The sequence below is a fragment of the Gallus gallus genome, chromosome 13, assembly GCF_016699485.2.
Source record: "Gallus gallus isolate bGalGal1 chromosome 13, bGalGal1.mat.broiler.GRCg7b, whole genome shotgun sequence".
NCBI lineage: Eukaryota > Metazoa > Chordata > Aves > Galliformes > Phasianidae > Gallus > Gallus gallus.
In genome coordinates, this window is record NC_052544.1 from 12,633,059 (window position 1) to 12,648,888 (window position 15,830).

A 15,830-nucleotide genomic window follows, 5' to 3' on the forward strand; every position below is an offset into this window, starting at 1 on the left:
ACCGCCCCTGCCCTCCGCTGACCACCGCTCTGGCAGTACAATGGCAAATCTATGCAGAAATATTTTTCCCATAATGCCTTCCAAACCATACACACGAGCACACAATGCTAATGGGCTCAGAGACATTAGTGAGGGGCTTTCATTGTTTCAGAACTGCTGGGGCAGGTGGAAGGGGGAAGCTCTTCCTTCCCTCTCCCTTTCCATTGTTCCTGCAACAGCAGCACCCATCCAGATTTGGGGGGTCCTTACACCAGCCGAGCCCTGGGGCTGCACTCAGGCAGTGACACCTCCATCAGCAGGGGACGTCAGCAGGGAGGGGATAAAGCAAGGAAGGACACCGTGCACCCAAAGCACAGAGGCACGCTCTAAGCCCCACATCCCCAGTGCACCCCCTGAGCACCTCTGGGGCACTGAGCACAGCGTGGCACCAGGAGGAGAGCGGGGCCATCGTCCTGCAGCACAGCACAGGCTGAACAAAGCCACATTTGTCACCCACGCGGCCTCACATGAGCGAGGTCTCCATCCACCAACGCCTTCCCCAGGGAACATTGTCCTGGGGGGGAACAACAGGGCAGGGGGGAGCAGCATGAGGGGATCCTGACAATAGGGTGCCTGTGGTTCCCTGTGGGACTGCATAATCCCATGCTGTCCATGGGGCACATCACAGCCCACCTGGGGTCAGTGTTAGAGCCTGCGGGATGCCAAGGGTTAGGTGTCAGCACCACGGATCCCAAAGTGTCCCAGTTTTCCTTGTGCTGCTGTCACAGCAGGGACAGCACTGCAGCCCTGTGCTGGTTGGGGAAAGGTGCTGGAGGGGAGCTGGAGCTCACCTCGGTGCAACGGGGGCTGCAGAAAAGGAGCACTGTGTGGGTGCTCAGCCTGCAGCTCCACCCGTGTCTTTGCTGCAAGGTCTTTGCTCTGTGTTTGCAGGAGGACCGAGCAGCTCTCCCTGCAGCACCCAGATCCGGCCTCATGTATGCCTGCAGAATCCAGCTCAGCATCTTGCAGCATGCTCAGCACCTTCCCATTAGCAGAAGGGGGGAAAAGCCTCCCTTGGCTTTGGCAGAGGGCATCAGGGATGCATGCTGCCCGCTCTGTGCAAGAGGGGGCTGAGTGCTGCAGGCGGAGATGCCTGGCAGAAGGAGTGGGCAGTGGGGCACCCCTGGTGTTACCCTGGAGAGTGGCAGCAATGAAATTTCCGCAGCTGAAACACTATCCCAGTGTTCCTCCTGCGACCCCACAGCCTCACACACCATCGGGGTTTCCTACCGCCATCCCCAAGCCCTGGCAGGGACAGGAGGCACCGGGTCACCCCACAGCGCGCCCATCCAAAATCATGGGGTTGGGTTGGGGAGGGTGGGAGCGCAGCTCTGACCCCAAAGCCGCGGCGGGCGGGGATTGGGGCCGGCAGCAGTGACGTTGTTAGGAGGGAAGGAACAGCTGCACAGCAAGGACGGGCACACGGCCACCAGTACGCCCGCAGCACGCCTGGCTGCTCCGCTACCCAACAGGCCTCGGCCGTGCTGGTAAGTGTGCGCTGCCGTGCAAGGGGCGTGCAAAGCAACGGCACCGCGGTGCAGTGCAAGGGGAGAGGGGAGGGAAGGGGAAGCGACGGTGAGGGGTGAGGGATGCAAGCGGAGGGGGGGCTGAGGGGAGGCTGGCAACCTGCCCCTTCTTTTTCTTTTTTCTTTTTCTTTTTCCTTTTTCTTTTTTCTTTTCTTTTTTTCTTTTTCTTTCTACATGATTTGCAAAGTCATTCCTTTCTAACAAGAGCTGGGGCTGCGCTGCTGTGGGGTTTGGAGGGGTTTGGGGGTACTTTTAGGGTACAGACGTTGCCGCGGGGCCAGGGCCCATGGGTGTGTCCGGCAGTGGGGATGTGGCTTTGTGCACACTGTGCTGCGCAGACACCCATCGCCGTGCCCTGGGACACCCACACCTGCCCTCCACGGAGGAAAATCCCATTGATTTGATTAATGGTGAGGTTTGGTGCAGGGAAACGCCCCAAATGCACTTTAGCGCAGGGGACTTTTGACATTAGGGTGGGGCAGGGGACCGCGGGGACCCCACCCCCCTCCCCCTTTTCCTCGATGGGGGGGCACATCTGCGGCATTTCCAACCCCATGGAGCCCTTTTTCCTCCCTGGGGTAGGGGGAGAAGTGCTGGGCGTGCCACGGCCTCTGCTGAGACAGCCCCAAAGCCACGGTGTGGGCCAGGGCAGGATCCGGCCATCCACACCGGGATTTTGGCAAGGGTTTGCAAGGGGCTGAGAGTGGCTGCAAAGCAGGGGTGATGCGGATGGGGCAGATGGGGTGTGTGCATCATTTAGGGCCGCTCGCAGCATTTTTGGCCCGCGGGCACAGAGCTCTCCATCAGGTCGGGTTGGGGACTGCACGGAGCTTCAGTCACTTGGGGAAGAGCTGGGAACGTTGTCTGGGTCCCACAGAAGTGTCAGCCCCACGGTGAGCCCTGCTGTGAAGGACAACAGCCACACTGCAGGCACTGGGTGTGGCAGGGCATCCACTGCTGTGATGAACGGGGCGGACTCAGCCCGGCTGCTGCATGCAGAGCGGGAGGGAGCAGTGCACTGCGGGGCTTCCTCTGTGCCTGGAGGGAATGAAGCCCACATCCCCTGCGACACAGAGGGTCTTGAGAGGCACAGAAAGATGCACGGGCGGGGGGCTGGGATCCATGGCACCCATGTGGCGCGCTGCAGCTCTGCTGCAAGGCTGGGGCTCTCCCGGAGCTGAAAAGAGAAGGCAGAAGCTCAGCTTTTCTGCAAGACTTCCTGCCCTGGCAAGGATGGTTACGGAAACGTTCAGTGCCAGAAGGTGCCCTGCGGCACGGGCAGGGCCTCACCCTGCTCTGCTGTCTGCCCTCACAAAGACGTGGGGAGAAGCTGGGTGAATTTGTGTGCTTTCCCCCTTGCTTGCTGCCTGGTTGGAAGCCCAGAGAGGCCCGGCTGTGCCCTGTGCTTCTGTGCAACGTGTCGCAGAGGGAGGCCGGCACTGGCAGAGCGTGGTGGGGCCGGCGCTGGGGCCGCAGGCTCACATGGTGCTCAGGGACTCCTGCAGGGCCACCCTCCATTTTCCAGCTGTTCCTCTCCCCTCCGACAGCTTTCGCAGAACTGCCTGGGGACTTTCTCTGTGGGGGTGGGGAAAGCTTACAGTGAGACAGACTGCGGCTATAAATGGTGCTGGTTGTTAGAAAACAACCCACTGGTTACCCTAGAAACCCCAGAAACCCATCTGGTTTTCCGGAGCTCCGCTCCGTGTGCTGGGCTGATGGCAGCGCTGATTTGGTGTGAAGAAACCCAGGTGCTGCCCGGTCCCATACAGCAGCAGGGATTCCCCAGGCATCCCTGGAGCCAGGGTGCCTTCAGGGCCACTGGGATGCAGCCCAGCATCATGGGAGCATCACGGGGCATGGCGAGGAGGTGGGATCAGCACTGTAGCGTGCTCCCCAAAGAGGATGCTCGGCCCATTTCCACATATTCAGCACTTTCTTCCCCTCCCGGGTTCTTTTCTGCAGCAGCAGGAAACTGCAGGCACACATCATCCACTGCTCCCATCTTGCTGCCAGGTGCCAAAGGAGCTCAGCTGTGGTCACCCCATGGTCACCCTGCAGTGCCCTGGAGGGGACAGGGAACACCCAGCTGTCTGTTCTGAGAGATGGTTGCAGGGTACCAGGGGATGCTTTGGCTCATATCTGCTTTTCTGCTCCCTCCTGCAGCTCCTCTGTGCCCTCAGCCCTGCGATTCCCATGGCACCCAAAGGAAAGGTATGGTGACTGCGCCCTATGGGATGCTTGGGTGGGATGGGTTCTGGGGGGTCATGGGAGTGTTGCCCCCAGGGCTGGGTGAGCAGCTGCATGGTGTGGGGTCTGTGTGCATTCTGGTCTATCCAGGCAACACCAACAGATGGGGATAATGCTGGTGGGGGGAGCTGGGGCAGCCAGGGGCAAAAATCCCTTTGGGACCACAGTGGGATGAGGGAGAGAAGTGGCTGACTGCCCTGCTGCTCGCCATTCCCTTTAGGAAACACAGTTATTGCCTCAAGTCCAACAAACCATGGTGTCTCACTTGGTGGTTGCCTCCGAGTGGGGAAACTGAGGCACAGCGCGGGTGAACATCGGTGGTCCAGAGCCCAAACAGCAGCTGCGGGTGGGAGCAGAGACACGCTGGGAATTTTGCCTCCGCCCCACCAGCCCCAGCCTGGCTTATTTTTAGCTCTGAGATGAGTCAGAGGCTGGAGGAGGGGAGGTGGGGGGCCCTGAGCTGCTGGAGCAGGGGGACGGAGGGCTTGGAGGTGTGGGAAGGCACAGCGGGATGGATGCCGCTTCCCTCCCCAGCAATGTTCTGCACCTCCTCGAGGCCCTGCGGGGAGCAGGGGGTGATGCACCGACCTCCTGCCTCAGTTTCCCTGATCCCCACCACACAGCACTGCAGCGAGGTGCCGGCCTTGCCTGCCAGCTCTGTGTCACCCACCCATGAGACCCCAGCACCCTTCAGCCACCCTTGTCTCCTCGTGCTGCCTCCGGGCACCTCCCTTTCCCTGCAGCTCCTTGTCAATGCCATGTGTGTGCTGGCAGCAGGAGGGTCTGGAGCTGCCGGGAAGTGGGGCTAAATGCAGCTCTCGGATGAATCAGCTGCAACACGATCTGCACCCATGCCTGCACGCCTCCCTTGAGGACAGCGTCTCCTCTCTGCAAGCCCCGGTCCCCAGTCCCACTCCCTTTCCCCTATAAAACTCCTACAGGATTTCCACTGCTCAGCTCTTCCCACAGCAGGGATGTGTCCAGTTCCTTATACCACAGCCTTGTAACAGTTTCAGATCTGCTTCCACCCCAGACTTGTGCTGACAATGTGTGGATCTGACCCCTGTCTCTGCTGGGATGACTGGCCCTGGGCAAAGTTAACGTGGGGACAGAAACCCCAGCCCCAGCTCTTCCCAGTCCCTGCCTCATTGCTTGGACTCCATGCAGAGCTTGGGTATCCTCAGCATCCTGAGGGTTTCCCTGCTCACAACAGGAGGCAGGGAAAATGACTTTCTTCTGTTTGCTTTGTGTCTGCACTGCTTATTCCCTGAGGCCCTGCTGCCTTGCAGGGGTCCCTGCATTCAGGGGTCTCCTTGGAGCTTCCCCTTTCAGCTGCCCAAACCCTCTGAGCTGCCCCCAGGAGAGCAAACAGGATTGCTGACAAACACCTGGGTCAGGGAGGGCTGCATTCAGCTTAACCTTGGGCAAACAGAGAGCGGTGTCAGCAAAATACAATCAGGAAGGTCGTGGTCTGCAGGGACATGAGACATAAACTTAAGCAGAGTGGAGAGCAAACAGGAAAGGAAACAATTGGAAAGAAGAACAGTGTTTGGGTTTGAGGCTGAGCTCAGCTCTCCCAGCCCCATGCAGGAGCCAGCCTCACCCTGCTGCCCCTCAGCCAACAGTTCCTCTTCCCCCCCACTGCAGCACGGGTCATGGGCTGCCCTCCCCTGGCATCTCCTTGTTTCCTCCCTTCCAGGTTTACAGGGGCTCGGTGAAGGACTTCCCAGGCTTCAATGCCAGCCAGGATGCAGACGCCTTGTACAATGCCATGAAGGGATTTGGTATGGATGCTCCTCGAAGCTGTCACCCCAGGACCACCCTGATGTCCCCATGTCCTTTAGTTGCCAACTGCATGCTGGGCAACTCGCATCGCATCCCTTCCAGCTGCTTGGTTCAGCAGCATGCTAGGATTGCTGCCAGCTCCCTCTGCCCTTCCTCCCCATGGCTCTGCTTCTCCTCCCACCCTGAGCCAGCAGCTTTGGGCATGGTGGGATGGTGATGGTGAGCCCAGAGAGGGGTGGGACCCAGCCATGGGGCCAGACACAACCACCTGACTCTCCCCACAGGCAGTGACAAGGACGCCATCCTCGACCTCATCACATCCCGCAGCAACAAGCAGCGCGTGGAGATCTGCCAAGCCTACAAGTCCCAATATGGGAAGGTAACAGCAGAAATGAGCCCTGATCCGAACCCCAAACGCTGCATCCTGCACCCTCGGGGGATGCTGCGCGGCCAAAGGCATCTCAGCCCCTTCCTCCTTCTCCTTGTCCTCCCCCAGGACCTTATTGCAGACCTCAAGTACGAGCTGACGGGCAAGTTTGAGCGGCTGATTGTAAGCTTGATGCGGCCTCCAGCTTATAGCGATGCCAAGGAGATCAAAGATGCCATCGCGGTAAGGGCTGAGCAGCCTTTGGGACCCCTTTGGGGACGCCCCCGGCTCTCCCCACTGCTCACAGGGCTGTGTGTCTGTGCTCAAAGGGCATCGGCACGGATGAGAAGTGCCTCATTGAGATCCTCGCCTCCCGCACCAACCAGGAGATTCACGACCTGGTGGCTGCCTACAAGGATGGTGAGGGTTGGGGAAGGGCAGGGTTAGAGTTAAGGGGACCTCAGCTCCCCCAGCCCTGAATTTTCCGTCTTCCACTAGCATACGAGAGAGACCTGGAGGCTGACGTTGTTGGGGACACATCGGGCCACTTCAAGAAGATGCTTGTTGTCCTGCTCCAGGTATGTCTGTCTGTCTGTCCAGCCTCAGCCAGCAGTGGGTGCTTCAGCCAGCAGGGCTGAGCCCGTGGCCATCCCACAGGGCGCCAGGGAGGAGGACGATGTGGTGAGCGAGGACTTGGTGGAGCAGGACGCCAAGGTGAGGCTCGTGGGTGGCATCTGAGTAGGGTGGCATCAGGATGAGCCAGACCTGGGGATGCAAAGTGTGCCAGTAGCACTCTGATTCAGGTTCTCTGCCCCTTCCCAATTCCATAAGGACCTGCTGGAAGCTGGTGAGCTGAAGTGGGGCACTGATGAGGCTCAATTCATCTACATCCTGGGCCGGCGGAGCAAGCAGCACCTCCGTATGGGTGAGCACCTACAGGTCTTGGGCACCTCCTGCCAAGGCCACCTGCATGGTCCTATGGGGCACGTCTTCTACTGGAGCATACTGCATGCCCCAGAAAGGACTGGGCTCACCCACAGGAGGGATGGGGATGCCCAAGCCATTGGAACATCCTACCCACAGAGTGGTTTATGCCCTAAAGGGATGCTGCTCCACTCCTGGTAGCCCCAGAAGGGCTCAGCATCCAACACTCTACTCTCATAATGCAGTTTTTGATGAGTACCTGAAGATTTCGGGGAAGCCAATTGAGAGGAGCATCCGGGCAGAGCTCTCCGGTGACTTCGAGAAGCTGATGCTGGCAGTGGGTACGGTGGTGCGGTTGGGTGGTAAAACCATCACTGGCATTGCTGGGGCTGCATGGTGCAGCACAAGCACCAGTGGGGTCAGGGGGGTGGCTGTGCAGGGCAGGCTGCCATTGTCCCCCTCCCCATCACTTTGTCCATCTCCCCTGCAGTGAAGTGCGTCAGAAGCACAGCAGAGTATTTTGCTGAAAGGCTCTACAAGGCCATGAAGGTGGGTGCATCACCCCAGCCCAAGGAAATCTCCCCTCACTGTGTCAGTGAGTGGCTGTGAAGCCAGGATTTGTATCCTGGGATCTCAGCTCTTCCCGACAAAGGACTCACCAGACTTGGGACTGTGGGAAACCCAATATAGGGTCCCAAATCCAAGCATCCTTCCCAGTCTGAGTGGGTTTGCAGTTCCAGAGCTTGACACAAGGGATGATCCATTGCAGGGGCTGGGCACAAGGGACAACACGCTGATCCGCATCATGGTGTCACGCAGCGAGATTGACATGCTGGACATCCGGGAGGTGTTCAGGACCAAGTATGATAAATCTCTCCACAATATGATAAAGGTGAGGGCTGGGGCATCCCGCTCTCCCAGTGCTGCCTCCCTCCCATTGCTGAGCATGGGGCAGCCCAGGTGCCAGGGCTCCAGCTCAAGGGGACAGCCCCGAGAGCCCTTCTCCCTGTGCCATTCCTACGGCACCATCCTGTGACCATAGTGCATCCCTGCCATGCACTGTCATCCATCTCTGCCTATCCTTCTAGGAGGACACCTCTGGAGAGTACAAGAAGGCTCTGCTGAAGCTGTGCGGAGGGGATGATGAGTAAGAACACCTGTAACCCCCTTTTCCATCCATCCTTGTCCCCCTGGGGATGGGTTCAAACCTATGGTTTGGTTCCCTGCGGAGCACCCAGCTGGGTCTGGTGACCCTGTGGTCCCTTAACACTGCCACCAACGATGCTACAGTCCCTTCCACTGGCCCCATGCCCAGCACATGGCGGCCGTGGAACCCTGGGGATGTGTAGGATGGGGTGGCTGCAGGGCAGGGTGCAACTCACTGTCTGCCTGTCCTTGCCATCCCCTTGCAGTGCCGCAGGTGAGTTCTTCCCCGAGGCAGCGCAGGTGGCCTATCGGATGTGGGAGCTTAGCGCGGTGGCCAAAGTGGAGGTCAGCACCCTCAGCCCCCACCCCTAGCCTCCTCTGCTCACCGCCAGCTTGGGAACCGCCTGCTCCCTTCTGTCACGGGGCACAACCCTGTGTCCCCTCTCTACCTCTTGCTGTGTGCCTTCTTTCAACTCTTTTGGCTCTTTGGTTTTGGGCACAAGGTCAGATCAGCATAACCTTGCAGGGCTAGCCAGCCCTGGCCCCACTAACCCATCTTTCAGAAGCCTCTCTCACTGAGGCAGCAGCTCCTGCATGTGTGTGTGATGCAGCCCGCACAGCCCCGGGGCACTCACCCCAAAAGAAGTGTACCCAGGGCACGGTTGGTGGGACCTGCATGTGGCTGGAGGTACCTAGGGCACAGTGCTTTGGGGCGGGCAGAGACATGCCCAGAGGGCTGGGAGCCCCGGTGCTGTGCTGGGAGTTGTGTAAGGACACAGGGCATGATTCCTTTTCGTGCTCCTCTCCTGGCTCTCAGCTGATGAGGTCTGAGTGCTAGGGGATGGCAAAAAGCAGCACACCGAGACACAGGGAGCTGCCTGCCACCTGCTCCCCTCTCTCTGCTGCCTGGCTATGGTTTGCCCTCGGATGGAAGGGGTGATGGTATTGGGGACATCCTCACCCAGCTCCAGGTGCTCGCACTAACCCACCACCTGCTTTGGCATGGGCTTGCTGGGTGGCACCGTCCCTCCCTCCATCCCTCCTTCCTCCCATCCTGCTGCCTGGGGGCGAATTCACACACTCTGTATCTCCACAGCTGCGAGGAACCGTGCAGCCTGCAAGCAACTTCAATGATGATGGTGATGCACAGGTGCTGCGGAAGGCAATGAAGGGCCTGGGTAAGTGCACCCAGCCCCATGCTGACTCCATGGGGAGATGCTCCCCAACAGATCCCAGGGCAGAAAACCCATGCAGGGTTGCAGAATAGCCCAAGGGCAATAAAGCATGAGCTTTGTAGCTATGTAAGCTCCCCCTCCTTGTGCACCAGTTTGCAGGTTGTGACAATGTGCATGGCTCTATTGGACCCCTGGAGCCTCTCACCCGCATCTCTGCTGTCATTGCAGGCACAGATGAAGGGGCCATCATCGAGGTGCTCACACAGAGGAGCAACGCCCAGAGGCAGCAGATTCTGAAGGCCTACAAAGCTCACTATGGCAGGGTACCGCTGGCCTCTCCCACCCTGATCCATTGCTCTGCCCGTGTCCTTCCCTCCTCGATGTCATTCCCTCGCTGCAAGAAATCCTGCTGGGGCCTTCCCAGCTGCCTCCCTCCCACCTCCACATATTTCTCCCTGCTGCTGCATTGGGCTGTCCCTGCAGAAGGAGCTGGCACACCAAACATCCCATTGCTTTTGCAGGACCTGCTGGCAGACCTGAAGTCAGAGCTGTCAGGAAGCCTGGCCAAGCTGATCCTTGGGCTCATGCTGACACCGGCGCAGTACGACGCCAAGCAGCTGAGAAAGGCAGTGGAGGTGGGTGTCAGAGTGATGCCATTGGCTTCCACGTGCACAGACAGCGTGGGTTTTGCTGCACGGACAGGATGAAGGCCTGGCACTGAGGGATGCTCTCTTGCAGGGGGCTGGCACAGATGAGAGCACCCTTATCGAGATCATGGCCACACGGAACAACCAGGAGATAGCAGCGATCAACGAGGCGTACCAGCAGGGTATGGGATGGGAGGCACTGGGGGGGAGTACTGAGGGCCATTCGTTTCTTTCCCTTCCATCCAAGCCCCCTTCTCCTTATGGAACAAGAGCAGCAAGAGCCACGTTAAATCCACAGCCCCTTTCTGTCCCAGAGCCGTCTGGTTTAAAGCAGACAGCTTTGTGGTCCCAGCAGAAAGGCATCAGAGCTGCTGGGCTGGTCCCCACCTCCATGCATGGAGGCATCTGGAGGATAACCACTGCCAACCCCGGGCACAAAGAGACCCCACGGGTGGGTCAAGGGGACAGCGGGTGCTGGTGAGTGGCAGGGCTCAGCTGTCCCCTTGCCCTCAGCCTACCACAAGAGCCTGGAGGACGACCTGAGCTCTGACACATCGGGGCACTTCAAGAGGATCCTTGTCTCCTTGGCTCTGGTACGGACAGCTCTCACGTGGGGCATGGTCCTGCTGGGGGCTGTGGGGATGTGGCGTGGGCTGGGAGTGCCCTGTCTGTCCTCCCCTCACCTGGGACTTCCCCAGGTTTCTTCCCCAAATCCCCATGATTTCTGTATTGACCCACAGGGCAATCGCGATGAGGGACCGGAGAACCTCACACAGGCGCACGAAGATGCCAAGGTGAGAACCTTACAAGCTGTTTGTATAGGATCAAGGGCATTGCATCCTCAGGGCAACACGTGGTGCTGGGGTTGGGTCTCTGCGATCTGCAGGGAGAAATGGCAAGTGAAGGGATGTCAGCTTTCACAACCGATTCCTGCAGCCCTGCCCGATGCCCCAGGTGATGCCTCTCCATGCACACGTAGCAGCCCCAGGGAGTGCCCAGCCAGAGCTGCACTGTTCCTTGTGCACAGGGGCTGCTTTGGGGTTCCACAGCACACAGCAATACTGAAACATGGATCTTCAGCTTCAAAAGCAGCTTTGGGCTGGCCTGCAGGAGGCACTCACCTCTTTGCCTTGTGCACGGGGAAGCACTGAAGCTTATGCTGCTTTGCACCTCACCAGTGCTCAGGATGCCACCCCAAACCATCCCCTGGTCTTCACTGGGTGGTGATGAGTCAAGACCAGATAGGGAGGGCTGAGAGAGCAGAATTGGGGTGCTGGACCCATTGCCTGGCTGAACTCCTGAGGAGGGCCCTGAGCCTTGGGCTGAGCACCCTGGGGTCCTGTTCTTTCAGGTCGAGACTTCTCCAAAGGTGATGGAGAGTTTGGTGGCTGCGTGTCCTGCACTGCAGCTGTATTCTGCTCCCTGGGGCTGCCTGCCCACTCTGCAGCAGGGTGGAGCTGGGCACTTCCCCTCCTTTCTTTCCCTTTGGCTTCGTTTAGCATGTGGTGAAGGATGGGGAGGGGCCCCTTCCTGGGGCAAGCGTCACTCCTGGGGGCCAGGGAGCAAGGGGCCACCTCTCCCCAACCTAGCATCCCTGTTCTGCCCTAGTGCATGCCACGAGCATGGGGACAGCCGAGCTGCTGCCAGCAGAGGGAGCGGCTGCTTCGCTTCTGCATGGGCTGCTGCTGCTGCTTCTGCTGGGGAGAAAGAGAGAGCCAGGGATGACGAGCACGGGGTTTGCAGCTGGACGGCAGCTGTCCCGGTGCCGGGTGGTGTTCTGCTGCAAAGCAGAGGTGGGCAGGCTGGTGTGCGCCAGATCTGGGTTGCTCACATCCAGCCCCAGCCCTGCCCCATTCTCTTAGTCCCCATCAGCCTGGGACCCAACTGGAGGAGGAGATGGGGGGCTCTGTGATCAGCTCAGCCTTGGGGAAGCAGGGGACAGGTCTTCTGTGGGATTTTGATAGACTTCCCTCGCACTGTCAAAGGAAAGCGAAAGGTTGTGCGGCACCTTCTGATCCTGTTGTCTTCCTGTCTCTCTCTTTCTCTCCACCAGGTTGTTGCTGAGACCCTGGTGAGTGCCTGCCCTATTGCTCCTCAGCCTTGTGCATATTTCTGAGAGCCGCAGTCCGTGGGTGCAGGGCTGGGGCTGGGGGCTCCTGAGTCTGGCAGCTCTGAGTTCCCTGTGCACTATTGACCATCCACCTCAAAAGATGGAAAGAATACCCTTAAGACAAGCATTCCATTTTTTTTTTTCCCATAAAAACTGGAGAACGCCACCCTTTCTCAGACATAATGTGTGGTTGTGCAGCTGTGAACCTTCACATCTAGGGAGAGCTGTCTGACATCCCTCCCCCCGCCCCCCTCTCCTCACTCTCTCTTCCTCCCTTAGAAACTTGCTGACGTTGCCAGCAATGACTCCAGTGATTCCCTGGAGACCCGCTTCCTCAGCATCCTCTGCACCCGCAGCTACCCGCACCTCCGCAGAGGTAGGACTGCCCCCCTCCTCCCCGCTGGGGGAGATGTGGCACTGATGGATGTGGTTTAGTGGGCACAGTGGTGATGAGTCAGTGGTTGGACTTGATGACCTTGGTGGTCTTTTCCAACCTTAATGACTCTGTGACTCTATGATTTTGTCATTCTGTGCTGGATCCTGCCTGTGTACAAGTGCTCTGACCGTTGGGTGGCCCTATGTCTCCAACAGGGATGAGGATGAGGCAATGGGAGGAGATAGCACAGCCCCCCATTTGGGGTTGTTGGTTGGGGTGACCCAAGCTTGTGCCATGCTGTCCGGAAACCTTCACATTTGGGGCTTGGCTCTCTTGGGGTTGGGACAAGCGCTTGGTGCTCATCTTTCCTCTCCCCACCCCAAGTGTTCCAGGAGTTCGTCAAAATGACCAACCACGACGTGGAGCACGCCATCAGGAAGCGGATGTCAGGAGATGTGAGGGACGCCTTTGTGGCCATCGGTCAGTGCAGGGCACCAGGCAGAAGCCCCTTTGCCTGCTTCCTCCCTGCTTTAGGGGCAGGGGGGCTCACAGCACGGCGTGGGGCTGGGACATCTACAGGGCATCCTATGGGGTTATGCTTACACTCAGCTTCTCTCCCCTCTCTGTTGCAGTACGGAGCGTGAAGAACAAGCCAGCCTTCTTTGCTGACAAGCTCTACAAGTCCATGAAGGTACAGATGGGCTCTCCTAGGGAACAGGGCTATGGGACCCTCTGGGACTCTGATTTCATCCCATGGTAGCAATGGGGCTTGGCCTTCAGCTATCCCCGAGGGAGCAGGGCTGAGCTCAAACCAATTCTGGATTAGCAGGGACACAGGAAGCTCGTGTCATGCCAGCAGCAAGCCCTGCATACGCCCAAGTGGTGACCTCCAACGTGGGCTGTGCTGGATATGCTGAGAGGCCCCCATACCCCTCTTTCTGGGGTTATTTGTTCAAGTTCCCCCCCACAGGGTGCCGGCACAGATGAGAGGACCCTCACTCGGATCATGATTTCCCGGAGCGAGATCGACCTGCTCAACATCCGGGGCGAGTTTATAGACCTGTTTGACAAATCTCTGTACCATATGATCGAGGTAAAGGGAGATGGGCACCCCACTTGACTCAGCACCTTCTTTGGCCAAGCCATAAGCTGGGGATCTGGGGGCAGAGAGCACTGAGCCAGATGTCCTCTTGCAGAAGGACACCTCCGGTGACTATTGCAAGGCTCTGCTGGCCCTGTGCGGGGGGGACGACTAGGAGGCCACGCCAGCCTCGACGTCGTGTCTGAGCCAGCACGTGCACACCCATCGCCTGGATGTCACCGCAGCTTTGGGGGCTTTGGGGGACGCGGGGGTCCTGCGGAGCACAGCTTGTTTCGCATCAGAGAGCGGCACCGCCTTGCAGGAGGGGGGCACATGGGGAGGGGATTACATGGGGGGGGGGTTACTGTCTGTCTCAGTGCATATGCATACACAAATGTGCCACTAGCCCAGGAATTTATCCATATCAGAAAGATGGTTTTAAGTCTCATGAATAAAACCTTACTGTTGCTGACCTTGGGGTGAGACCTGTCCGTTTGTTCATAGAATCATTTGAGTTGGAAGGGACCCTTAAAAGCCATCTGGTCTGACTCCCCCGCAATGAACAGGGACATCTACAGCTCAGTCAGGAGCTCTGAGCCCCATCCAGCCTGACCTTGGGCGTCTCCAGGGACAGGACATCTACCACCACTCTAAGCAGCTGGCGCCAGTGCCTCACCGCCCTTATCATCAAAGGGGTGTTAACCACTCTGGGGCCGGCAGCAGTGCATGGATGTCACCCAGAGCCTCTGAAAGCTCTCCCCATACCTCTGAAAGCCCCTGGCAGGTTCTGCGCCGTTCCCCTCTGTGCTGCGGTCAGGGCTGGATCTCGTGCAGATGACTCTTTTATGAACCAGAGATACACATCAGGCTCGATGGCACCCAGCCGTCCTTGCACGCAGTTTCCTGTGCTTTCAAGTTGCCAAAACAGCAGTTGAAACGCACATGCCACGCAGGCTACACCCCCAAAGAGTTTATGTTTGCACTTCCCCCAGCTCCCAAGAGGAAAGAACTGGAATTTCCAAAAGTGGGAAATTCCAAGCACTTTCAATTGTTTCCAAGTCAGAACAAAAAGTCTTAAATACCCACGTTTTCCTCAGAACAGCCTGACGAGGAAAGGCTCACCTTCAAAATATCAAAGCAGCGTTAGGAGTAATAACGCAACGTTATTACAGTGTTTCAAACCCAGCTGAGGTCAAGCAGAGGCAACATGTAGAGGCAGACCACGGAAGCTGACATGCCTTGCTTTGGGGTTACTGCACTGAGTGTTCCCTTGATGTGTTCCTGTAAAACACCCCCGGTGACAAACATGCTTTTCCCGAGGGTGAACAGCCCCCCCACTGAACCATTTCACCTTCTGATGGAGATTTCATAGAACAGCCCAAGTTGGGAGGGACCCATAAGGACCGCTGAGTCCAACTCCTCCCTGGGCCTTCCCTTCACATGTGTACGGGTGGGCCCCCACCCCACTGACTGCTGTAAACCTGTGACCAACCACTCCATCACCCACCGGCACAGGACCATGTGTGAGCCTCAGCGCTGCCCCCAGCCCTGCTGAAGCTGTGCCACTGCCAGCACCCCCCCCCCCAGGAAGCCCACCCGACCCCATTTCCCCATGTTAGGAATTTCCCTGGCACCCACTGGCAAAACAGTGAGATACCAGAGTCACACAGTGTTTGGGGACAGGGAGGGATAGCAGGATGGGATTTCCTCCTCAGAGGAACACCCTCTCTTGGAACAGCTCTCTGGGCAGCTCCTGCTGCCAACAAGCCTCTGTCCTGCTTCCTGCACCCAGCGTCACAGCAATCCATCTGCATCATCTGTTGCTACAGCTGGAACAGAATGCAGTCAGCAGCATTTGAATTGCTGGAAATACTTGAGCCTAGTTAATATCCTATTTAAGCATCGAATATTTAAACATTCAGCCTTCACGTTGCTGCGGCCAGCAGCACACCTGGGGCTGCTCAATGTGGGCTGCCCTCTGAAGGAGAGCTGCAAACAGAACTGAGCTCGGAAAATTGCTACCAGTGCCCAAACCGATGGGAACACAGAAGGGAAGGAAGCAGAAGAGCTGTGAGCAGGACACGGTCCAGAGGCAGGACCCCACCAGCCACCCACACCGCAGGCATTTAGGGCTGCAGCTGCCAGGATCAGGGACTCACCCCAGCACCCATCTGCTCCGCACATTGACCAGCACCACTGGGGGCAAGGGCTCAATTCCAGGCAAACCAGTGCTAGATTTCACAGGTTGCAACATCCAAAAAAGCCCCACGAGCCTGCATTCTGCATGCAGAGGGCCGGACCTCTGCCTCTGAGTCAGCTCTTGCAGCTACCATACAGCCTCCCGGCTACAGGAGTCCACCAGGATCCAGCACATCTGTGCACCACCTACAGATGCTGGTCTCGGTT

General features: G+C 58.3%; 1 protein-coding gene across 6 annotated transcripts; it reads left to right on the forward strand.

Moving 5' to 3' along the window:
• The first annotated feature begins 1,444 nt into the window (after positions 1-1,444).
• On the forward strand, positions 1,445-13,896 carry ANXA6 (annexin A6). Of its 6 annotated transcripts, none has more exons than NM_204730.2 (26): positions 1,445-1,526; positions 3,730-3,777; positions 5,513-5,597; positions 5,883-5,977; positions 6,095-6,208; positions 6,295-6,385; positions 6,464-6,543; positions 6,623-6,679; positions 6,797-6,890; positions 7,135-7,230; positions 7,380-7,438; positions 7,659-7,781; positions 7,978-8,036; positions 8,302-8,380; positions 9,132-9,213; positions 9,439-9,533; positions 9,732-9,845; positions 9,949-10,039; positions 10,371-10,450; positions 10,598-10,651; positions 11,911-11,928; positions 12,247-12,343; positions 12,728-12,823; positions 12,976-13,034; positions 13,314-13,436; positions 13,540-13,896. In NM_204730.2, the coding sequence occupies exons 2-26, from the start codon at positions 3,760-3,762 to the stop codon at positions 13,597-13,599; spliced, it is 2,019 nt and encodes a 672-aa protein (NP_990061.2). In that variant the 5' UTR covers positions 1,445-1,526; positions 3,730-3,759; the 3' UTR covers positions 13,600-13,896. The 6 variants fall into 6 exon arrangements, with proteins under 6 accessions (NP_990061.2, NP_001384242.1, XP_040502784.1 ...); XM_040646850.2 differs by lacking the exon at positions 1,445-1,526 and adding an exon at positions 1,901-1,976; XM_040646848.2 differs by lacking the exon at positions 1,445-1,526 and adding an exon at positions 3,513-3,579.
• The last annotated feature ends 1,934 nt before the right edge of the window (positions 13,897-15,830 follow it).

What these genes read in the sequence shown, in the direction of transcription:
- ANXA6 (XM_040646850.2), top strand. An exon ending in CTCTCCACAATATGATAAAG is followed by an intron (nt 7,782 to 7,977) that starts GTGAGGGCTGGG and finishes CTATCCTTCTAG; the next exon opens with GAGGACACCTCTGGAGAGTA. An exon ending in CTACCCGCACCTCCGCAGAG is followed by an intron (nt 12,344 to 12,727) that starts GTAGGACTGCCC and finishes CCCCACCCCAAG; the next exon opens with TGTTCCAGGAGTTCGTCAAA.